This window comes from Pseudopodoces humilis, chromosome 8 (assembly GCF_049639895.1).
Source record: "Pseudopodoces humilis isolate 2021_Gansu_Grassland_sample_001 chromosome 8, ASM4963989v1, whole genome shotgun sequence".
NCBI classification, from domain to species: domain Eukaryota; kingdom Metazoa; phylum Chordata; class Aves; order Passeriformes; family Paridae; genus Pseudopodoces; species Pseudopodoces humilis.
This window is the reverse complement of record NC_142207.1, coordinates 30,081,460-30,105,875: the sequence shown is the minus strand read 5'-3', so window position 1 is coordinate 30,105,875 and position 24,416 is coordinate 30,081,460. Positions and strand designations below refer to the sequence as shown.

Below are 24,416 nucleotides of genomic sequence, written 5' to 3'. Positions count from 1 at the left end.
TATTATTCTTCTGGCTGTACAGTTCATAATAGAAGCCTGACAAGTGTGAGATGAGGGATTTTGTCACTTACTAGTCCCAGAGAAAAACAGCAGTGGTCCAGCTTGGTAGCCCACAAAGATGAGAAAAAGATCAGCTACTGAGGACTCAAATTACAGAAAGTCAAGTTCAATTTATTGAAGTTTGTGTGGGGATAGAAACAAATGAATGAAGTGATACAAGCAGTAATAAAAAAATGTGAACAGCCGCCTTCTAAGAACTCCAGTGCAGACACCTGCACCAATGCAGAGAATTAAAAGCATCAATACTGCCTTGGGCTTCCGAACTGTAACTCTTTAGTTGTGCAAACAAGTTTAAAATGAGATACAGAGTAGCAAAATACTTACTGGCTCATCCACTTTATAATAGAAGTAGCCAAAACACGAGAGATAGAACAGAAGTGGCAACTGACAGTTCCATTTATTTAAAATATATAAAAGAATATTCCACTGAGGAAAAATCACTGCTTCTAGAACTACTGGCTGTGAATAAGGCCACTGCTTTAAGTTCCACAAAACTGAAGCAAAAAGGTAATAACATGTAGAACATGAATACAAAGCATAGCTCAAAAAACAGGTAACTTGATTTTTGTATTAGCAACAGATACACTTCAGCTAGTTACAGTAAGAAAAAAGCACTAAGTCATTTCCTGTAGCACTGTTAATCTCAGTAACCCAGGGCACCAAAAATAGGTCAGTTTGTATTGTTTTCATTTAAATACGTGTGTTACATGCTCTAGGTCCTTTTTCTTTGAAGCTTTTGCAGGGAAGCATCAGATGTCTTGGGCACAACACACCAAACCGAAGAGCAGTCCTTTTCTTCCCAAACAACAGCTGATGGGTCTGGAGGTCACCTTGTCCAACCCCCTGCTCAGGCAGGGCCCCCCACAGTGGCAGCCCTGTTCCTGTACCTGGGCAGATGGGGTGCAGCACAGGTGCTCTGCAGCCCCTCTGCTCAGCTCCGGGCTAATTAGCAGCCTGTGATAATAGGTACCCTTAGAGAGAGAGCAGCTGCCTAGAACAGCCTTGCCTCTTAACTGAGAGTTGTTAATTGCCTTGAAACGTGCTGAGAAACAAACCTGTTCCTCCTCTGTGGAAGCACAGCTTCATCCTTCAAGCACTGCAGACTGCATGTCCTGCAGCCATTGCTCTGGATAAACTAAATTCTTCACTTTTCTGTGCCTTACCCCTAATTACAAAACCACTTCAGTATCAAAGCCTGTAAAATCTTTTAGCTATTGAAATTAACAGTTAAATAAATGCCCTGGTTCATAATGCATAAGAAAATGGAGTTCCATTCCACCTGTTATAACCTATATGGGGTCTGTATTATTGCAAAGGATAGGAGTGACCAGATCTTCACCTTGGCAGGATAGGCACAGTAAATAAAAACATACTTTTCAATGCCTTTTGCAGTCTTCTAAGAGGAGATTCTGATTTTGTCTGATGACTGCAGTCTGCAGAGGCTTTAGTCATGATTATACATCTTGGGTTGCAAGCTCAGCATATGCCAATGCAGCTTAAAAGTGGTGTCCTAAGAAATGCTCTTTTTGACAAAGACTGTGCTAAACATCCTACACAAGATTATGCCTTGTGAAAATTGCAAAAATGAAATGCAGGTAACATTTTGGGCTTCTGCTCTCTCAGTGGGCCATGCCCAGAAGAGCTAAAAGCACAACAAACTTCAGCAGAACATGGATTTGGTGTGGCATGTTACCTGTAGAGTGTTTCCCTTTTGTGATGCAGACAAAAAATCAACGTGTAATGTTGTAACATCTATATACAGTCAACTGTTTTAAACATTTAACTAATTCCTTTAAACAATGAATGCATGTTTTTCCCATCACTGTCATTGAGAAGCTCACATTCCCACCTTCCTCTTCCTCCACTCTGGCATCTTGCTAATTAAACAAAGACATGCACAGTATCTTGCTAATTAAACGAAGATATGCTCTTAAGGAGGCTGCTCAGGCTGCTGCTGTTGATATTCCCATTAGCTAAAATTGCTGCTGGACCTTCAGGCTGAGAAACCAAAGAAGTGAAGTGTTGTTACCAAGACACTGACTGCAGCACAGGATGCGTGAAGTGAATCGGCCGTGCTAACGACACGGGGAAAGCTCAGCCAAAGCTCAGAGCTGAATATGTGTACACATCTGCAGGGAGAAAAGGAAACCTCCATTACACAGGCCCAGCCCTCAAGCCTTTGCTAACCAGAGTGTGACCAAGTTCTGCCCCAATCACACGTGATTCCCACCTCAGGATTCAGCTGCTCAGGGTGGGGGGGTGGGATCACTTCAATTCGTTCTTTTTTCTGAAGCACAGCCTGCAGGGACAACACTGCATTGGCAGTACCTCCAAACTGCACTCCTGCTCGGGCCCTCCCCACACAGAACCCACCAGAGGCAGTGCAAGGATACTCCTTCCTCCCTCCCCAGCTTCCCTCCACCTGCAAGGCACACACAGGAAGCTTTGCTCTCCTGTTCTTCACCCCTCTCCCTGCAGACACCTGGAATAAACAACTGCTGGCAATCCCAGTCTAACTCTGGACCCCCAGCTTTTCCTATGCTTGTGAAGAGACATGTTCTCAAGTGTTTGCTTAAGTGTCTGAGGCGTGTCTGAGAGGGGGGAAAAAAGATAAAAAGCAAGTTCTGGCTCAACCCTCCTGCTCCAGGCTGGTTCACGATACGTACCACAGTGTCGATCTCTGCGGTGCCCACCATCCGAGACACCTCATCAAACTCCTCGGGAGACATGGGGAGCAGGTTTTCTGGGGACTGCAGCCTGGAAGGGTGGCTGATGGAGAAGAGCAGGGATTAACAGTCACTGAAGAAATGAGGCACAGCTGGACTGCCCTGCCTGGCTCCAGGGCCTGAAGGGCCACTAACCAGGCCTCTTGTGACAAAGAGCAGGCTTTGCAAAGCCAGCCTGGTTTTAAATGAAAACTCAGACTACTCGGGGGCACATCCTAACCAAAGAAGTCCAATAAGTCTTTGAGAATGTGCTTTTCAAGAAATTACTTGCCAGTACAACTCCCTGCAAGTGTATAGGGCTTTTCCCTAAAAATGGTGTTTTGAACACAGCAGCGCATTAATGTGTTGTGATCAGATTCTCAAAGAGGAAAGACTTGACAGGGGCACCTACAGCTTAAAGAGTATGAAAGGACATGAACTACAGCTAAAATCTTACGATCAGTTCTTAAAAATCCAGCATTTTTGTGAGAACTTACACTTCAGATACAGAGATTAACTCAGTCTTGATGTAGCCATTTCCCTTGGGACCATCCAAATCCATTGGCTCTGGTGCTTCAAGGAGAGAAAAAAAGCTTGTGGGTTTTTTTTCAGCAAGTTTACGTCACATTTTCATCCTTATTGTACCAAAAATATAGCCTATGACCCAGATAATGTGCAAATCTCTCTGGCATTTTACAGCACTTTGGTTAATTTATTCCATTTTTAGTCAGTTTTTCCTGTTTTCCTACAGAAAATGGCAAAGAAACCCCTCCCCCAGCCAGTTATGGTCTGGGCTGTTAGTGGGAACCTACATTTCTGGAACAGCTCACAGGCTCACGTGTCAGCTGAGCTGGAGGGTCAGCAACAATTGGGGGTTCAGTTTTTGGTCTGATTAGGTCTCATGTTGTGCTTGTTTAAAAAACAGACCTTTTCTTAACCTATAAATATGGATCATGGCTCTTTTCTTAACCTATAAACATGGGTCAGGCTGCCAAGGCATTCAGGCCAACTGCTCCCTTTTTTCCCATGCCACAGAAACTGTGCAGTGCTTCAGCAGCTCAGGTACAACCAGACAAGCTAAAAGGTACAAGCCCCACATAGCACTCACCCTCCTTAGGCCTGGAGTAGTATTTGCCAAAGGCATTGTCTTTGGGTATATTCGGGTACAGGAATCGCAGTGGGTTCTCAGGAATGTTTTCGGCTGCCATCACTTTGTAATTGCGGATGATGTCGGGGAAAGTCACGGCAGAGAGCTCCTTTTTGGTGTAGGGTTCTACTGAGTGGAACTGCAGCTCTGCAGAGGAGAGAAGCAGCAGTTCTTAAAGTGTTTTTTTTTTCTGAAAGTCTTTCCAGAAAAGCTGCAGCCACTTCCACAAATTCAGATTCGCATGAGCAAAAGCCTTGCCTGGACAACACCTACAGTGCTGCAGGAAGTGTTTAATGCCTGTCAAAGGGAGCATAATTGTTCTGTGGGGTAGGGAGGCATGGGGGGGAATAGCACACAGTGATGGCTCTTGGTGTGTTCTGTATTCAGAATGACTGGTGTGACTTGTCCATGGAAATTAACTGCAGTATTTCATTAAGTAATTTAGGTTGAGCTGCCTTTTTAACCTTCTTCCAAATTATGTAATTCAAACTCTGCTGCCTATTAGGCAGTTGGATCCAAATACAGCACTTGAGAATTTTATGAATCATCAAGAGAGACATAGAAGCCTTCCTGAATGCTCCATTTACTACCAGCCTTCTTTTCCTTAACTTTTGGATGTCTCAGGTATGAAGGCAGCAAAGGGAAAGAAGTCACCTAAGTACATTCAGCAGTTTCTCTTCCACCTGCTGCTGGTTTGGGGCTCATCAAAGTGGAGTGCCAACAGCTGCCCCATGCTGGCAGGTGGGGCTGTGTAATGAGGGTGGTAAGGGGGGGAGCCCTGACTGGGTACAAGGGAGGTTTTAACTTTTTGTAGCTGTGATGCCTTCAGGCTTCCTTAAGAAAGCACGAGAAACAAGCTCTTCACTGATCCTTTTGGATAAGGGGAGGAAGGAGAAGGACTTGGAAAATGAAGAGAGTATGTAATTTACCTCGGGGGAATGTGGAAGGAAGGAACAAAAGGTGCACTTGGGCTCAGAAGGAGATGCAGGTATGTATGTACTAAAGGCTGGGACAGAGCCTAAGGAGGCAGGGAAGACAGGGATCCAGGCAGTTTTTCTTACCCAACTTCCAGGCCAGAAGCAGGACCTGGGAAGTGCTACTTGTCCTAGCTGAAACCTTGATCAATTAATTGTGTGGTTTGAGTTACCTTAAGTATGGTATGTCCCTGCTATTGCCTGTGCCCTGCTGCTGCCAGGTGCTGGTCCTCAGAGTGGAGGAGAAGGGCATAAAGAGTTCTTGTTCTGATGCAAGCAGATCAACAAATGTTCTCTGTTACTGACTTACCGTTCTGAGATTCCTCTACCCAGGTAAAGGTGATTGCTCCCTCCCTGCTGCTTTCACTGAATCTCAATAAAAATGTTCCTGGGCTCTGGTCCTTCAGCAGAGCACGCTCTTTCTCTTTGCTGATGAAGCCCACAATGCAGCTGTAATGTTGAAAAGAAAGAGCCGAGTTACTCCCCAACATAAAACCTAAGCTGTGCTAGGAAAACTAAAAAGCTTTCCTCACTTAAAAGAGCTGAAGTACTGGTGAAAGCCTCACAGAAGGCTTTGTCTTGTGAACAGCTGGCAGCAGGACTGACTGGCTGCAGTCAGGTGGTGATTCATGCCCCGTGGCAGCTGAATCACCACAGCTCCCCTCAGCACTCTCACTTGGGCCCGAGGGCTTACACAAATGTCTTTCTGAACTTGGAACTAAAGAGATTGTCCATTTTGCTGTCAAAGCTGGGCTGCGGGAGCAGAAGTGAAGTTACATGAATGTGACTGGGTCAGATCCCAGCTAGCAGTTAGTTTTAACATCAAAAGTGTGCTAAGAATTGTTCCTCCTTTTTGGCTGATGAAACAAACTTTGCTAGCTGCCAGATTACACTCTTACAGGTGTGGGGTTGTTTGCTTTGGGCCTTGAGCATGTAAGGTTAACAGGAGCTGTTAAACTTTTGTGACCTATTCACTGTGCTCAGCAAATGTTACTGCATGGACAAGGAGGCTAGTGTGGTAATTGTAAGAGATTGATTGATCTTGACAGGTACTGGGGAAGGAGTTGTTCAAGTCAGTACTAGGGTATAACCCTGGCCAAGCCACAGCTGTTTGGTTTTTGTTGGTTGGTATTTTGCTTTGGGGGTTTTTGCTTTTTTTTTTTGGTTGTTATTTTGGGTTTGTTTTTCTCTCCTCTGATTCTTTTTCCTCAAAGTAATCCATGAATAGTGATCTTTTGAGTACTGTGACTGTCCTTGTGTGCATTAAGTTAGGGAAAATGGATTTTGCACAGAAAAACCCCTAAATAAATTAGCTTAGAATTTCAGACGTTTTAAGCTGCCCTGTTTTATGGGGTTTGGGGGTTTGATTGGCGAGTTTTGTGTTTTGGTTGGTTTAAATGCTTTAGGTAACAAATGTGTTCAGTAGTCAATATCCTGTGTATAAGGGAAGTCTTCTGCCTTCCTATCTCTCAAGTATGAAGAAAGGCAAGTGCTCCTCAGATTGTATTACTTACTCCTTTGTAGACAAGGGGAATCTCTGCTGTTCAAGGCTGTACCAAATCCACATGTAATCCCAATCCCAGAACTGCCACTCTGCTTCAGTAAGGGTGACAAATATTCCCACTGCACTGCAGCCCCCTCAGCAAAGAAAGGGGGAGGTTTGGGGCAGGGAAACAAGGTTTGTACTGCACAGGGCTTTGACAGGATTCTTCTGGAGCTGGGGGGTAAAAATGTGAAGCCCACTGCTGAATGTAGCAAGGCAAAGCACTCCTGCTGATGTAGATCCTGCAGAAGTGTGGGATACTAGGATGCTCCACTGTGAGTGTGCTGTTTGATAAGGTTTCATAATGTGGCTAAAGCTAAAACACAGGATTGTGACTTTGGATAAGCCTAGTTTGGGCAGAATTACTTCCGAAATTTGAAATCCCAGAATGAAAAGTTTACTAAACCAGTATTAAAGGGCAAATGGAACTGTGTTCCCATCTGGCAGAGTCCTTCTACTTTGTAATACTCTTAAATTGAGTCAGTGAAGACTGCCGGGTTCTGGGCCCACGGTGCACACAGGCATTCCCAGTCTGGCTGCTGCCACCTCCAGGCAGCTCACAGTAACTCTCTTCGGGCAGGGAGTTGGGTTTGGGGTTTTTTAAATGGATATCACTAGGACTTGTACTTTCTTGTGCTTCAGTTTTTCTTGGCTGTGTTCTAGAATGTGGAAAGAATGGACTTACAGTGGGAGCATAGGCAAAACAAAATTTAATCTAACATTCAAAGCCCTGCTCTGTGACTGAAATGGGACAATTCAGTCATCTGATGTTCTTACTTCATCAGAGGATTCCTCACTCCTAGAATTCATTTGCTTCAGATTTTTCTGGTTTCAAGATCCACCCTCTTCACAACCAACCTCCCAACCTGAGGCTGCAACTACCAGCCTAAAAGTGAGGTCAGAGGCAATGACCACATCTTTAAATTCACTCAGGTCTTACCCATCATTCCAGAGACAGAGGAGATGTTTCTTAATAAGTTCCAGGATTCCCTCAATCCACAGCCAAAAGGGAAAATTTTTATCATTTATATTTTCCTGAAATTCAGAATATAGAAAGGCAGGGATGCGAGGGGGGAGAACAGGGATGAGACATGAATTTTGTTAAGCAGAGAGGAAAACAAGGTTTCAATCCTGACACTGCCTACTTCTGTTTTTTTCCCTTTCTCTTTTTTCCCCTCCCCCATATTCTCTTATGACTCTCTTTTTGTGTCTCTCCATTCCAGAAGGACAGGAACTATTGGTAATGAATCATGTACTGAATCTTAAGGCAAGAGGCAGTATGAGAAAACTGCCTGTCTGAGCCTCCAGTACCCACAAATATGTGATCCATCACCTCTCACAGGCAAGAGCACTGGTCTAAGAGAAGAAAAAAGGCTCTTGCTCCTGCCTGGGTGCTATCCCTACTGGAGTTGTTGGACATGCAGACCCATGCCACTGGGGTTTTTGACCGGGCTGGCGAGCAAAAGACCTTAGAGGCGCTTTCTGTTGAGACCTGGATCTCAGTGTCTGAACAGGCATCTGTATCAATGAATTTGAGTGCTTGTAGGTCACCAGAGCCTTGCTCTTCCCCTGGAGTCTGCTCCTGGTTGCTGTGGTCTCCTAATTATCCATACCAGCTTAGGGTCTAAAGCCAAAGAAAAAAATACATGTAAAGAGTCCTGTCTTCCTTCAGCCAGGGTTGTGAAATTCCATGGTGCGGCTTTCTGTCATCATACTGACCCCTCCTGGGGTCACCCTGTGTTAGTCCTTACCCTGATCCAGTTTCTTCTGGTCTGGGAAATGTCCTTCACTAAGATACAGAAGAATTGTTCACCTTGCTGGTTGTTTTGTTTCTATTTTTTTTGGCAACAGTCACAATGGAGAACTACTATATTAATAGCAGCTATATTAATAATAATGGAGATGCTGTGTTTGAAAGATACATTTTTTTTCCTACGGAGTTTAAACGTAACAAAAACAGTCTCAAAATCATCTCCTTGCCATTGCAAGCTCTTTTTCCTCCTGCTGCTACTTTAACCTCACCATCCATAAAGCCTACCATGACCATGTAAGGCCTAGTATAATTAGGGGATGCTACTAGAAAAGTAGGCACCTTGGGGAGGAAAACAAACAAAAAAAGCCCAAACAAAACCCACAATAAAATGAGATCCCTCTTCCATCTCAGTTTTTAAAACTGTGCATACCTTGCAGAATCTTGTCCAAGGAATAAGGCCGTCCTGAGATCCCCCATTTGTTGACCCTGCATACAATAAATTTGACTTCAGTCATGTTCTGTAAGTTACTTAGTAAGGCTAAAAGTACTTAGAAAACCAAGTTCTGAGTGTTTATTTGGAAGTCAGCTGTTGGACTGAGAAAGAAAAGGAAGGGCAGGCTGCTGTGCTTTCCCAACTACTGCAGGGGAGGTTGCAAAGTTTCTCTCTGGGAGGTTTTGCAATAACCAAACCTGTGTGAGCCCTTGTGGAATGGGAACCAATCCATCCTGACACTTTCCCTGCTGCGCTGCACCTAACACGTGCCAGCTTCAAAATGCTTCCAGGAAGGAACCTGAATCCTTGCACAGTTCTTGCCAGCACAACAAGACTGCAGCCCACAGTCTCCTCTGCAGGCTCAGCAGACCCTGCAGCATCTCTCTGAGATTAAGCACTTTCCTACCTTGATTCTGGTGATTAGCAGGCCTTTGCCCCAAAAACTCTTGACTCCTAGATCTACCCCAGCCACAGACTCATCTTACTCCAGTTGCAATTGTTTCCATCAGCTTTGTTTTTATGTCTGCAGTGTTTCATAACCATATCTGAACCACAAAGAAAAGTCCTATGCTGGGCCTATAGTAGCTGGAGCTTTGCAAACCCTGACTGTAGTCAGAGCCAAACTCTTCCCATTAAACATCATGCTATGGCTTTCAATAAATCTTCTTTTCTCTGTCATTTTTCTAAAAATAAACTGGGTTAGGGAGCTTGTAACTGATAGTGCTGCTGTTAAGAGATCAAGATTCTGTCAACTTTCACACTGCAGCCAGGTTGTACTGTGGCACCCTGCTGGTTCTGTCTCCTTCCACTGAGGAATCCTGAATATATGGTGTTCAGCAAACAAGATTTTTTTTCAGCTGGGTGATATTTTTATCTATAAGATAAGACTGAAGTAGCAACCCTACCAGAGCTCAACAAAATCCCTGTCCTTCTGAAATGCAAATTTGCCACAGAAATATATCACTGGTCTCTTTATGTTGATTAATTAAACAAAAAAAAAATATTCTCCTTGTAGAAATTCGAAAAGTAATCTAAAAAATTAACAGGTTTTTGTCAGATCTTATGTCTTGGGGGAATTAGATAGTGGAATGCTGTACTTGCCACCTAGATACACTAATCTGAAATACCTTTAAATATATTTTTTTCCTGAAACTTAATTGGTGAAATATACTGAATCAACAGTACTTTTCATTGAGAGTCTACTGTGCAAAATCAGTAGCAGTGTCAAGTGCCCTGCCTATTCAGGCAAACTGCAAAGGAGTTTGGAAACAAAACCCATGGCTGATGGGGCTTTTATTAAGGACACTCATGTGGGAGATAATTCAGTTTGATATCCTTTAGCAGTTTCATAGTGTTTGTGTGCTGATACTGCAACTGTGTTTATGCAGAGTGAACCCCCACTGTAGCTGGGGGCATTCATGAAGTTAAAATGAATGGAGGTGGATTTAAAAACAAAACCCAAGAGATGCCAAGAAACATCCACTTCAAAGACTGACTAAACATGAGTGTTACTTCAAAAAGCAGAATTAGGCCCAGTCTGTGCTGCTCTAATGCATAAAACTCCCAAGTTAGAATGGCAGGCTTTCTTCGTGACATGATCTCATTTACAACTCTGCCATACTGAAAAGTGGAAAATGCTTCATTGCTACAAAGTTACATTGCAGAAGGGGGAAAGCTGTGAGAGGAAAGGAAAACTTAAAATGGGTTGCAGGAAAAGGTGCAGAACTAGCTTCAATTCAAACAGGCCATCTGTACTGAAAGCAGACCTTACCAAGAAGCTTCTCTCCCAGCATGCTCAGCTGATCTGCATTAAGTCCTCTCTTTGTTACAGAAGAAAACTGCCAGCTCAGAACGTCAGAAAGCTTAGACCACTTCGCACAAGGTGGATTCAGAAAGAAGGACAGGTTCTAGAATGGAAGAGAAAAATACAAACTATAGTTAACAAACATTAATTTTAGAATGCCACTTGAGTATTTGTATTGCCAAAACAAACTCCAGATTTAAGAATGGATGTCAGCTTGAGACAAACCTGCAGAAGCAAGGAGCTATTCTTCCAGGCACTCTTCACTAGGAAAAGCAAACTCTGAGGCTCTGGATATGTCTTCCCAGCAGGCAGAATTGCTGGAGTACTCAAGTGCATCATAATGGAGTTCTTGAATGTTCATTTGGCTTCTCACTGTGTGCTGTATATCCTGAATACACGTATACTACCCTTATATGGGTTTCAAACATTGCTCTGTTCAGGTCAGGGAAGTCACTGCTCCTCTCTACACCTGATACTCACTAAGAATCATCTGCAGAGCTAAAATGCAACAGCCACTTGCAAACAATGCTTGAAAATTAGACATAATACCTGATAAAACATTTTTTTCTTGCAAATACCTTGGGATCAGTAGACAGCATGTTGAACCACAAGATAGAAGCCCATCCACTGGGAAGCTGGCTCACATTTGAGATCACAACAATGGGAAGGGATGTGGTCTGAAAGAGGCACAAAAGGAAACATGTCAGTTTGTCACTGTTTTTGTCACTTTTGCCATAAACCTCCTTGCAATTATCCACAAACCCATTTCTGTTTTAATTCCATGCTTGCATAATCTTGACATTTTCAATAGAAGTTTGTATGTAGGGGAGAAAGTATGATTAAATACTGGAAAGACTTGGGTGATTTTTGTCTAATAAAGACTTTTATTTAGTGTCAGTTATGACAGCATTGATAGCGACAGTAGAGTTCATAGCAGACTGCTTCTGAAATAAATGTAAACTGATAACCAACCCTGTGGCTTAAGCCCTCTAGGTATCAGACACTTTGCAAGGCACATCTATTCTTGTTTACCCAGAGATCTGACAGAATTATCTCTCTGTGTCTATACAGAGTTGTTGTGAAGTGTCTTTCCCATGATTTGGAATAACTGAAAGTACTTGATATCCCAGTACTTAAAAAAAAAAAAAAAGAGAAAAAATAAGAGAAAAAAGTTAAGATTGTCAGCATAAGTGACATGCAGGAACTGAAGTCCATCTGTTTAATCTAAGACTTACCTCTAGGTCTATTACCAAACCAGGCTGGCACAGCTGTGTCTCAAAACTCAGAGAGTGAAGCTCTTCTGTTACAATGAGAGGACCCTTCAAAGAAAATAAAACTTTTCAGGCATTGAAAACTCCTAGGGTGAAGTAATGGGGCTTTATCATGGGGAAAACCCTTTTTTGCCCATGGTCACATGCTCTAGACCTCAGCAAAAGCTTACAGGTCAAAGTCAAGTGACAGTGATGACTTTCTGAAACTGCCTCTCCAGGCACATTTTTTGTTTTTTTTGTGGCTACTATCTATAAGCCATAGAAAAATCTGTGCTTGCCAGGAAGCCCTGTTAAAGGCAGATGCCAGTGTGGGAGAGTCCCTCACTGCCATTCTGGCAGTAGTTTTCCTTGCAGACTCTTCCTACATGGATCGCTTTGTAGAAATACTGAACTTCTATGATCTCTTATCCCATGTCATGGGTCAGAGGGCATTGTCTTAAATGAATACCTTGTTAGTATTATGCTAAAACTTTACAAAGGAAAGCTTAGTGCTGCTTACCTCATTTGTTCTGCTCCCTGTGTTTTTCTGTTCTTTCAGTTGCTGCAAACGAACAAAAAACCTGTCACTCATTTATGGCAGCCACAAATGGAAGTGGTAGAGGAGGTCTGCATGCTCCACTTGCTCAACTGTATGCAAACTTGCTGCACTATTGTCTGATTCTATTTTGTTCTAAGCTGTGGGAGCCAAAAGATTAAACTGTAGGTAACTACTACCCTTTTATAAGCTGTTCATTTGTGAAAAAAGATATTGCACGGTTATGATGCAATGCTTTTATGCAAGAGGCCTTTTAAGAACAGAAGCAGTATGAAATCAGGATCAGATGGACTACTGGTTTATCAAAGCACCTCTCTGAATTGGCTGATAAACTCTAGACAGTCTCAGTTCTGGACAATAAAGGCAGAGTTCCACGTTCCCTGGTTCTGGGCTTGCACTTTTCCTTTCCTGTTGTAGCGATGGAACCAACCTGTTCCCTCAGAATCTGCAGATCAGAAGTGCTGCAGAGTCTGCCCAAGGCACTGACTTTCTCGCAGCTGCGCACTCTGACAATTTTCATCTTCCAGCCTCAAAGCTCTTTAAACTATTCCAGACTTCCCTATCTAGGGGCCTTCCTCTGAAAGACCCAAAGCAGCCTTTCTAGGCTTTAACTTCCTTCTCTAAAGAAACCATTGCAGCGTAAGCTGTATGGCAGCAAATACTCTTGTTTGCATTCCTGTCCCCTTTTCAGTGACAAGCAATTGCATTGTGATTGAAACAGGCAAAATATTTTAAAAAGGACAGAACAAAGAAAAAGGAGAGATAATCACAGTTCCTCTTTACACAAAAATGAATGATGACTTCAATAACAAAAGGAATTTGTTTCCTTCCTACCATGCTCTACTACAAAATTAAGTGGCTTTATCAGTAACAGAAAGAAAAAACCAACTCCCTACCAAGTGCCTGAATTCTGCTGCTAGGCTTCCATTAGTAGATTCTTCCATGTTCATTACTTTTGTGTTTGTTCCCAAAATATTAAATTTCCTGAACCTACACAAAGAGAGAGGGAAAATGTAATTAAATCTCACATTCACTGAAGGAACCTAATGTTAATATATCAAACTCTGATGCCACATACCCTTTGACTGAGTTCTTCTCAGTTACATCTCTGTCAAGAAAAAAGAAAAAGACAAAATAATCTTTTAAAGGTTCTGCCACAGACAAAGAAAATGTGCATATTTTAGTAGCTGACAGAGCTGACTGAGAACTGGTAAAAGGCTTTTGTGAAATTCTTGTGCAAAAGATCAGGCAATTGGTTCAAGCAGTCAAAATAATTATTTACTGTATTTTACTGAGGCTTGATACTGCTATGGAGGCTTCAGAATCAAAAGTGCTTTCTTTTACTGTATAGATTTTAACTCTTGATCTGAGGAAAAAAAATGTAGTTCTGCCACTGCAAACCTGCTTTTAAACTTGCTGAATAAATTGCTGCTTCACTTGAATTGGTTTTCCCAGCACTTGGGGTTTCATGGAGTTGCATTCTACCTAGTGCACATCTCAAAGACTCACCTTCCACAACCACACAAGAATCCTTTTTACTTTTTTACTATTCTGTGCATGTTTCTGGACCCTAGAGTCATTTCAAGTGAATGAGATTACTTGTCTGGGAAGACAAAAACCCACTTGCTTTCTTGAAAGCACAGTCCCTGTCATTATTTTGGACAGCCTGTCAAATTTCTTTCCCTGCCCTTGAAGTAAGTGCAAAACTCAACCAAACTGCTTACAAAATACAAAAGATTGGTATTAATCTGTTTTAACTGCTGTGATTTTTTTCTCTGATTAAGAACATGTCCTATGTTACAGGTAGGCAGATTATACCCCTAATACAAAGGCAGCTTGAGGATAGCTATATTCCTTACTAGATACTTATCCAAAAAGTAAGGGATTCTAGAGATGTGACTGAATTATGTGACTAGAAATGGTGGAGTCCAATTCTACACTGTCACCTCATGCTAATCCAGGTGAAATACCGCAGCAGGCTGGCTGCTGCCCAGGTGCTGCCCCCTGCCTGATTTAGCAGTAGTGAGCTCTCCTCTGTGGAGCTGATGGTGAGAAGCTGAGACCATCTGCACTTTGTGACATGTCTCTGGTGGCAGAGAAAGATTTAGAGCAAGGGGGTGTAAGGAAAAGGGAAGGATGTACCTGCTGCCACAGAGAACCAGCTTGCTGCTGGCCTACTCGACACTTATGACTGCTCTTGTGTTCCTGAGTGTGGGGACTGTTTACCTTTACAGAAGAAGGGTGAAATAAATGCAACATACTTATCAAATAAAACTTTCACTTTCAAGTTGTAGTTCAGTTCCTGCAGTTTCACCAGCAATCTGGAAAGAGAAGGTTTTTTTTTAATGTCAGCAATTGAAAAATATGGGTTCTCTTGGATTGTGTTGTTTACCACAGATACTTAAGCACACTTGGGGCCACATTCAGGCTCCAAGCTTGCTCCATACAAGACAGCATTTAGAGATAAAACTAAATGGGCAAATGAGTTACTCTTTGGCACGACAAAGTGCTCTGCATGTGTCTTCTTGCTGTTTGGTTGTCTTTGTTACACACTCGGTACACCCCACTTCTGGGAAAGGGTAAAAACTGATTGTGAGTTAAGCTCTGCCAGAAAGAAGCCCCTGCCCATGGCCATGCTCCTCCTCCTGATCTCAGCCCCTGGGCTGCAGGACAGGCTGTGCAACCTCTTGGCTGCAGGAAGCCAGTGACAGGAGAGCCTTACCACAAAACAGAAACAGGGAAAGGGGAAAACATACCTCAGCTTCACAGTAAACTGCACTCCCGTCTTCAAGACTAGTGGCCTCTGAGGGTGTGTTGGCATGCAAGGCTGCCTCTCTACCACAAAGGAGCTATGGGAAGAACAGATTAGAGACACTAGATTTATCTGTGCTGTTCTTAAATAAGAAACCACTTAAAAGTGAACTTTAAAAGAATGTTGATTTACCGGTAATACTATAGACTTTATTCACTCAGTTTCAATCTACACAGAGGTGTGTGAATCAGTTCCTTTCAATAGTTTCAATGGGGCTATAAACGGTGATTTTTTAAGTGTTGGGTTTTCTGGAATACATTGATGGCTCGAGGAAGAAGATTGCTACATCACACTTCCCTGAAATCAAACAGCAAGGAAATGCTGTGCTGTAATTAGCATGGTGCAAGTGAGGAGTGTTGCTTTGTTTGCCATTCCCAGGGCTTCTTGCATTCTTACAGTGACAGTGCTGTGTAACAACACATGCCCAAGGGATGGATACACTAGCAGGAGATTTGATGAGGGATAGCTAACCCAATGCAACAAACTTCTGGGGCTATCCTGTTTTGATACACCTCAAATTTTTGTCTCAAATTGATGTGTCCAGTGACAAAGGATTGGAGAATCTAGTTGTGTACATATCTTAGGCACAGCTTGATGCAGATTGTTTCTTGCCTCTCTTCACTTGAACTTTGCAGGATTGAAGCCTGGAAGGGAGAAGTGGACTAACAGACTGGGAGTTTGACTCTGTAATCAATGTGTACTGCAGCAAAGTTCCTGCTAACTTCAATAATGACTGAGCCCTTTCCATAGGCCTGAACCTGTGGAAATCCTAGATGGGGTAAATCTCAGAAACAGTAATTCAATTTAATGTTTTACAAACTTAGGAAAACCTTGGAAAATGAAAAGATAACATCCAGGAAATACTGAGGGAACAGTAGGGAAGGTGCTCGTCATCTGTTTATTAATGGTAACATCAGAAGATCCTTATGGTCTATTACCTTTGGATGAGTTGTTGGAAAAGCTTGTGTGTTAGGTCCTGCAGAAATTGTTTATTTTTTGTGATGGGATCAGGGTCGTAGGTAAACTTCTGTTCCAGTTCCTCAAGCTTCTTGAGCTGCTGACGAACTTGCTGTAGACTTTCAGCAACAATGGTGAACCTACAATTGACATGACCTTATTACTTTTAGCACATTTTTATATTGTAGTAATGCACATGCACCAGCCAGGTGACTGTCCCTGAGGATGTGGCAGTGCCTGGATTACACTTTGTGCTCAATGGAAATGTGGTGAAGTAATAAAATGAATGTAGTTATGCCAAGACAGAAAGAAAACGGATAATATAAATAATCAGTCTATTTCCTAGATGTAATATTCCTTCACAACACAGTTTAAATTGTGGTCTTAAAAGACTTACCAGTTCTGCAGCTGGTCGAGGCAGGCGTTGGGTGGCCCACCAATGCATGCTGTCTGTTGTCTGTGCTTCCACTCCACCAGCTCATCATTAATAAGGGCAGCCTGTGTGTGCTCTGTGCTCTGCAGCAGCTGCACTATCTTATTCACCACTTCCTACAGAGGATATGAGATTACCCTGTTTATTAGAAATACTTCATACAGGAGAACTAAGTACTCTTTTAGCTAGTGCTCATCTGTTTTGCAAAACTCTGCAAAGACCTCAGTTCAACTGACATTAAAAAACCTTTCCTACTGCTAATTTATGTGAATTCAATGAAAATTAATGTGTCCTTAAGATGAAGAGCTGCTGACTTCTGAAAGAAAACTTGAACACTACCTTTCTCTTGCAGTCCAGTGATAAAAACATGTGCTTGAGATTCAGCTGTTCTTTCTTGTATTCCTCCTGAGACATATTATTAGACTCGTGTTCTGTAAAGAAAGTCCGAATTGTGAACGTAAAGCTGAAGGAGTGCAGAAGAATGGCTGGGTGAAATGCTGAGGCAAGAAGGGGACAAATACAGAAAGTATGATCATGGCTCACTGCTTCCCTTAGTACCTTCTGAACATGTCCCTGTTCTAAGGGATAGTCAGCTCTGCCAAGCTGTGTTGGAAACCAAAGCCTTTTCTAGAACAAAGAATTTGACAACAGAGACAGAGCTGTATAATGAAACCAGTGTGGACTCTGTGTGTTTCCCTTGGTACACAAGAGCCTACAAAGCCTAAAGCTGGTTTGCCATTTGTGAAACATCACTAATTAAGTGTATGGCTGAATGGTCACAGAACCTACAGGGTTTGCTACCTCTAGTGGCAAAGGGATGTAAAGGGCAAAGGAATGCTGTGTTAACAAGGAAGCTCTCTTACTTGGAACAAAAGACAGATACAGAAATTTAGGCTTCTGTATGAAGCAGAGTTAATCAACAAGGGACATTACCAGTAAGTCTGGCTGTGTATCATTAGGCTCGATGCCCTGACATAAAGAGCAGTTTACTCTGACAAACCATACGCAATAGCGGATGTCCTTGAAAAATGACTCACCTCTGTTCTGCAGGGTTTTACATTTGAAGTCATACTCATCCTGCATATCCTCTAATGTCTTGATGTCCTGCTCCACATCCTGTAAGACACGAGTGAGGGTGAACACAATTATTTAATATTTTCAAGTAATGCAAATTAATTGCATTAATGAAAATTTAATATTTTCAAGAACTGCCTGGTACCAGCCCTGACAGACATGGAAGTCCAGTTTTGTAGCAATGCTTTTTCCTGGAACTCCCTAACAGGAAATATTCCTAGATTTCATCACCTTCTACTCACTAACTACCTCCTTCTCAACTAACTGAAATCTGTTAATTATAAAGTATGGAAATGCCCTTGTGGTCCAGCCATGAAAGTTCACAGAGTTTAGAAGAATCTAGGCTACAGTGGAAAAACTTGGAACAGCACGTAGCATTTTAAACTTCCAAATTCTTATGTACTGTTTGGAGAAAAGCTTTCTGTTGTGACTGCATTATGACAAACATCTGTATGCTAAAAAAGGTACATCTTGTAGCTAGCAACAAACTGGTCAGTTATGATTTAAGAGGTTCTTTTCCCCTCAGTTGTTAGTATTTCAGATGGGTAAAATGCTTTTGTTGCTAAAATTTAGGCAAAAGGTACTACCTATGTTCAGGCAATCCCTGGTTTATAGACTTGCAAACCCCTACCTCACTTTTATTTGTCATTTTATCAAGTCTAGTTTTCAACATCTGCAAATCAAAAAAAACACTACTGAGAAAAGTTATATTATACTTACTGTAACACTGCTTTTCACAGCCCTCACTTTGGCATCAAGCTCCTTGTGTTTGTCTGGCATCCCAGTCGCTGTGTTCTGTACACTGCCTACTTCCATCTGAGGGAAGAAGTAGAATAAGTCAAAACAGAGTGACCCATAAGTTTTTTTCATTAATGTAAATTAGTGACATTTGTTGACAAACAACCTAAGGAAGCGTGGCTCGTTCAGATGAATCATACGAAATTTTTTTAGTATTAAAAAAATCAAATTCAGGTGAATTTGAAAGAAACAAAGTCTTTATTTTGGTAAACTGCCGAAGGTCCCCCATCCTGGATTTAAGTCAGTGGTGGAAGTGATGGGCAAGCTGGATTGGGCTTTGAGGAACCCAGTCTAGAGGAAGGTAGATAATCTCTAAAGTCCCTTCCAATCCAAACCACTCTGTAATTCCCTTTCCCCTTCTGATGACCCACATTTATTGCATACTGGAAAGGCAGCAGTAAGTGCTTTATGTCACATGTCAGGACTGAACAGCTGTGCTGCAGCTACAGGGGCTCTGTCAGGGCTACACTCTTAGAGCAGCTGCTTTGGACACTGTTGCAAAGGGCCCCTTGTTGAAAGCCCATGCCCAAGTGCTCTTCCCACACTGCACATTCAAAGCCTTGCTATAAACTGAGGTATTTCAGTATTGGAAATTAACATGCTTGGCCAGTCATCACTTTATTTCTACATAAGTGGATTACAGCTATCTATACATTTTGCATGCCTTTCCCAACTGCAGAATTTTTATTGCAAAACAGTTCTTGCAAGGGAAAAAAAAAAGGTGAGAAGCTGGAGAACAGGTGAAGGAGGAGATACAGCTTTACCTATAATTCAGAAGAAAGAAAAGAGCTTCACTAAAAAAACACCCCAAAACACCACCAGAAATAGACAGAAATACTTGGAGACAACTGGGAAGGAGAATGATGCATAATTTTTTCAGAGATAGTCCAAAGAAGCATGCTCAGCTGCTTAACAGAGAGTAAATTGGGGAGTAAAAAGCAGAAGAACAAACCTAAAAGCTTGCTGGATATATGATTTAGACTTTATATTAAAATAAAATATATTAACTTTATATTAAAATATAAACTATATAAATATAAAATATAAACTTTATATTAAAATAAAGTCCAATTAACACATCAGGCTACATCGTACTACAGAAGCATTAAAACAACCAGCACAGCTTTTACATCACTCAAAGAATAAAAACTATTTCCTGGCCATTTATCTTTCAAATGCTTCATTCAGCAGAAAAAGGCCATGCTGTCCAGTTGGCACAAATTAGCATTCTTCAGCTGGTACATATCAGGGCTCGCTTGTCTATTTTTTTAAGGAACCTCTTATTGGGCAGAGAGAGGACAGCCTGTTTCCCCTGCAGGTCTTCATCTACTTCTCTTGTCCCAAATAATAGGAGAGGGAGAGGATACAACTGCAGCAGACATTTCAAGACTGTTACCTCATTGGACACCTGGGCATTGTTCAGTATTTTCCTCTCTTCTTTCAGACAGTTGTGGATGATCATTGCCATGTGTATTGGATCTTCTTGGAAGTTATCCTAGCATTAGAGACACAGTCTATTTTTAAAGTCCATACACATAATTTCTTGTCCTTCAGTAACCTTCGGACTGTCAAAAAAATTAGGGAATGACCCATGTATGAGCCTCAGGGAAGGCACTGGTCATAGCCTGCTTCAGGATTACAGGGTGTGACGGCCACAACCAGCTCCAAGAGCCAGTTTCCATTGTAGTTCATTGGCATACAGGGAGACAGGACTGGCACAAAGCAACAGGAAAGGGTCAGAGACATTACTAGGTGCCCTACAGTCCTAGATAGAGCTCATCCCTCAAGAGCCACCCTCCCACACCTTGGTAGGGCTGCTGGTTTAACACACAATCCAGGCTGGATGCAAATTCAGCCTTATTGTTTTACCTGCACACAAACCTGAAACATGCTGTGGCTTGAGTAATGCCCTGCTCTGCTCAGGATGGTGCTACCCTGGGAGCTTTATTTTTCCTAGAGTTCTCAAACTGTAACTGCACGGATAATTAAACTGCAACTTTCTAAGTGTAGCAAATCAAAAAAGAAGCAACACGTGAATTCTGGCTTTTAAATCGGGATTCTCACACATCCTCTGTGGAAATCCCTCACACCAGGGTAGCTGCTTAGAGGCCTCCAATTGCACTGAAGCAAATCAAGCAAATGTATAGATACAGAACCCAGGCGTACCTGAAGATTACGTTTGCTTTTCCTTATGTTGTGCTGCAGCAGAAAGTTGTTTTCTATCAAGAATCTACTAAATTGATCATCAAGCTGCGACAGCAGGTCATGGAATAGCAGTGTAGCAAACGATACATTGTTGGCCGCATGTTCCCTAGAATCATTTAAAGCATGCTTGGGTTAAATATACTTCCAATACAAGAGCCAAGAAATACATACAGGTGTACTTGATTTTTAATCCCCAACTCTATTTGTAGAATATGCAAGCACTGCAAATTACCTCCAAATGTAAGCCAATTTCATTCTCTTAACTTTGACTTTACTTTCCTCGATAGAGAAATGTTGTTTCTCCATTATTTTTGCCATATTCTGTTAAAACTCATTTGCTCATTCCATGCACCTCAGGAACCTTAAAGTGGCCCTGATGCATGTGCATGCTGTACCATTCCTCAAAGAGAAGACACTCCACAGAAAGTCTGGCAGAAGTTCAGAGTCTCTGAAGAGTGAGAGACTGATGTTACCAAGTAACTAACTGGTCTTAAAACAGCCACTTTTGTTCTAGACTACTGAGAGCATTATGAGGAAGGACACTTGCTCCAAGTATCAGGCCCCTCTAGAAAGCCCTGAAGAGGGGCAGGAACACAGGCTGGAGCACCCACACAGCTACTGAAGCATCCTACCAGCAAAGGATCACCTAGCAGCTTGCTTCCCCAGCATTCTGCACGGTTGAGGGCACTGCTTATCACATAACCCAAAGCCTAATTAATTTCTGGGCTTACCAATCCTGGTTTTCCAGCCACTGTGCCAGGTACTGCCTGATCTCCATAGGAAAGCTGTCATCATATAGCTGGTGAACTTGCTCCAAAAACTTGGAATCAAGTTGCTGTAGCTGATACCACTGAGTCATTCTGAGGAAGGGATGAAAAAAAAAGTCAGTGTAAATGTTGAAGTAGTATCTGGACTGAACTGGTGAAAAATAATTAATTTAAAGTTCTCATGAACATTGACAAAATTGGAGGATGTGCTGATTTTATGTTGGATAAAGTTTATTTTGTTCACAGTAGCTAGTATGGGGCTGTCTTGGATTTGTGCAGGCAACAGTGTTGGTAATACAGGGAAGTTTTTGTTGTAGCTGAGCAGGGCTAACACAGCATCAAGGTTCTTTCTGCTCTTCACCCCACCCCACCAGTGAGGAGGCTGGGGGTGCACAAGGAGCTGGGAGGGGACACAGCTGGGCAGCTGACCCCAGCTGACCAAAGGGACATTCCAGACCATGTGGCATCAAGCTCAGCACATAGAGCTGGGGGAAGGAGGAGGAAAGGGGAACTTTTTGCATGATAGGGAAGCCACTGTTAGGTGTGATGCAGCCTGGTTTTCCTGGGATGGCTGAACACCTGCCTTTTGCTTCGCTTGTGTGCATGGCTTTTGCTTTACCTGTTAAACTGTCTTTATCTCAGCCCATCATGTTCCTTGCTTTACCCTTCCGATTCTCTCTCCATCCCACCATGTGAGGAGGAGGGGAAGTGAGTAGCTGTGTGGTACTTTCTTTTTTTTTCTTTTCCTCTGAACCCATTTTCATGGCATTTAGGGTACTGCTAGTGTCACTGCTCTCCTGCTTAGCAGAGATATGGGAATGAGGACCTGTGTGTTTGACATAACTGAGATCCTGAACGTGGAGTATCACCTTTTGTTTGTACAGACGTAGTCCCCAGCCCCAAGAGTCTGCGTGAAAAATTAGAGATCCCTCTAAGCGCCCATTTTCAGTTGCTATTTGTGTCCACACTTGCCTGCTCTGAAAATGGACAAGTCACTTTAAATGCAGAACTACTGGAAAGATGTTTTTTTCTATGTGTTTTACTTCTCATGATCATATTTTCAGGCTAAATTCAAGTAACCTGTGCAGCAGATACAGGGTGCTTAAATGAACTAAGACTGTACAGAATGGTTTCTCTCAGTCCTGACACTTTTGCGAGAGTGGTTTAGAGAGTGGTTTAGCTCTGACGTGTCATCTTTAGAAGCAGATCACTTAGTCTTCCAAGCTGCAGGTTATCACCTTGTAGTGGAAATGGCATGTAAAGATATCTCCAAAGAAAAACCCAGGCTGAGAATACGGTGGTGAGATGCAAATCCACTCACATCATTGTCTTTCAATGGCTGCCTATAAGACCCATCCAAAAGAACAGGGCAGCATCAGGGTGAAGGACTATCTTCAATGCCCCTTCCTACCAAACCCTTTCGTTTCTATATGGCAGTGCCCTCAGGTAATAAGTGGTGTGTGCTAGGTGTGAGAAGCAAAGGAGTTAAAAATCTTAGGCTTAAAGTAAGGGCTTTGAGGCTTTTGATGTATGCACTTTTCAGATTACAGCTAACACAGCATTTGAGTATGCTGTAGCAGTCCCAAAGAGGAAGACTCCACGACCTCCCAGGGCAGCCTGTTCCAGTACTCTGCCATTCTCAATGTAAAGTAGTTCTTTCTCATGTTGAGGTGGAACTTGTGTTTTAGTTTGTGGACACTGCTCCTCATCCTGTCGCTGGGCACCGCTGAAAAGAATTTGGCACCATCCTCTTAGCACCTGCCTTTGAGATATTTATATGCAGTAATGAGATCCCCTCTCAGTCTTCTCTACTCCAGACTAAACAGGCCCGGCTCCCGCAGTCTCTCCTTGTCAGAGAGTGCTCCAGATTCCTCAACATCTTTGTGACCTCTGCTGGACCCTCTCCAGGAGCGCCTGGTGTACCGAGGAGCCCAGACCCGGACACAGCCCTCCAGATGTGCCTCACTGAGGCTGAGCAGAGGTGGCTGATCCCCTTTCTCGACCCGATGTCCACCCGATGCACCCCAGGACTCGTTCCTGGCCCTTCTCAACCACCCGATGCACCCCAGGACTCCTTCCCGGCCCTTCTCCACCTCCTTTCCTGCCATTCCCGGGGCATCGCGGCCCATCTACGCGGCGGGGCTCAGGAGCAAAGGGCGCGGGCAGCAGTCCCTGCCCTCGGCCGGCCCGCGTTCCCCCCGCTCCCGGCCGGCTCAGCCCCGCGGGTGGCAGCATCCCACCTGTTGAGAGGAGGCTGCCCAGCGATGCTGGAGGCACAGGATCAGAGGGATGAGCGTCAGCGCCGTGCCGGGGACAGGGGTCCGCTTCGAGCGCTCCCGGACAGGGCAGGTCTGGAGAGGCGTCGGAGAGCGTGAGCTGTGGAGAATGAGCCAAGATCTGCACTTGGGAGCGGATGCAACAGGCGACAGAAGGGTAGGGGTGTCCCAGCCAGGAATGAAGACCGCCAGGAGATACCTCCTGTTTCCCCAGCTGCAGACACCGAAGCGCAAAGCTCCCGCAGGCAGGGACAGTCTGAGGAAGCGACAGCTTTAGTTAGACCGGGCATTCACCCCGCCATCCCCCGAGGTGCGGACAGCACCCCGCCGTGCCGCTCCCGGTGCCGTCCCACAGCCCTTCAAGCCCGCTCCCCTCACCTCGGGTCCGCTCGGCGCGGCCGCGGCGCCGGCTGCGCTCGGGGAGCCGCGCGCACAGGTGCGCATGCGCGGGGGCGGGCCTGGGGCGTTCCCGGGCGGTGGGAGCGTCACGTGACTTCTGGGAAAGGCAGCGGGGCCGGGGAGGCGAAGGCGAAAGCGAAACCAGCGGGGCCCTGGGGGCAGTGTGGGGGCTGCGGCTGCTGGATCCGGTTCCTGGCTCCGGCTCCGGCCTCCGCCACTCATGCCCGCTTTGCCTCTCTAGGCGCCAATTGCAGGCGGCTGAGCGTTGTCTCCCATCCCTTCCCATTTCTTGCAAGCTATGCTCTCAGGGCCAGTGTCGCTGTCTCTTGTCCCGGCACAGCCTTTTTGGGTTTTGTCCGGTGTTAATATCCCGACAAGGCCGGCATATTCAAGTCCAGGCTTTGTTGCGG

General features: G+C 43.7%; 1 protein-coding gene across 4 annotated transcripts; it reads right to left on the bottom strand.

Moving 5' to 3' along the window:
• Nucleotides 1-150: 150 nt before the first annotated feature.
• Nucleotides 151-24,057, bottom strand: STAT1 (signal transducer and activator of transcription 1). 4 transcript variants are annotated; one of them, XM_014259069.2, is made up of 26 exons: nucleotides 23,986-24,036; nucleotides 23,807-23,863; nucleotides 23,572-23,707; nucleotides 21,296-21,424; nucleotides 20,526-20,670; nucleotides 19,756-19,854; nucleotides 18,282-18,377; nucleotides 17,525-17,603; nucleotides 16,827-16,918; nucleotides 16,452-16,603; nucleotides 16,036-16,194; nucleotides 15,042-15,134; nucleotides 14,547-14,606; nucleotides 13,364-13,393; nucleotides 13,182-13,275; nucleotides 12,250-12,291; nucleotides 11,715-11,798; nucleotides 11,058-11,156; nucleotides 10,447-10,582; nucleotides 8,613-8,668; nucleotides 7,370-7,464; nucleotides 5,197-5,336; nucleotides 3,874-4,059; nucleotides 3,263-3,338; nucleotides 2,727-2,829; nucleotides 151-2,189 (listed from the first exon to the last, which is right to left on the bottom strand). In XM_014259069.2, the coding sequence occupies exons 4-26, from the start codon at nucleotides 21,421-21,423 to the stop codon at nucleotides 2,166-2,168; spliced, it is 2,268 nt and encodes a 755-aa protein (XP_014114544.1). In that variant the 5' UTR covers nucleotide 21,424; nucleotides 23,572-23,707; nucleotides 23,807-23,863; nucleotides 23,986-24,036; the 3' UTR covers nucleotides 151-2,165. The 4 variants fall into 4 exon arrangements, with proteins under 4 accessions (XP_014114544.1, XP_014114543.1, XP_014114542.1 ...); XM_014259068.2 differs by having other exon boundaries at nucleotides 23,572-23,728; nucleotides 23,986-24,008; XM_014259067.2 differs by having other exon boundaries at nucleotides 23,572-23,863; nucleotides 23,986-24,057.
• Between the last annotated feature and the right edge of the window lie 359 nt (nucleotides 24,058-24,416).

Bases quoted from the DNA above. Each gene is read 5' to 3' on its own strand.
- STAT1 (XM_014259067.2), bottom strand. From the start codon at position 21,423: ATGACTCAGTGGTATCAGCTACAGCAACTTGATTCCAAGTTTTTGGAG. The intron at 17,604-18,281 runs GTAAGTATAATA...CGTGTCTTACAG, and splicing joins CTGTGAAAAGCAGTGTTACA to GATGTGGAGCAGGACATCAA. The intron at 16,919-17,524 runs GTGAGTCATTTT...CTTTCTTTACAG, and splicing joins TAAAACCCTGCAGAACAGAG to AACACGAGTCTAATAATATG.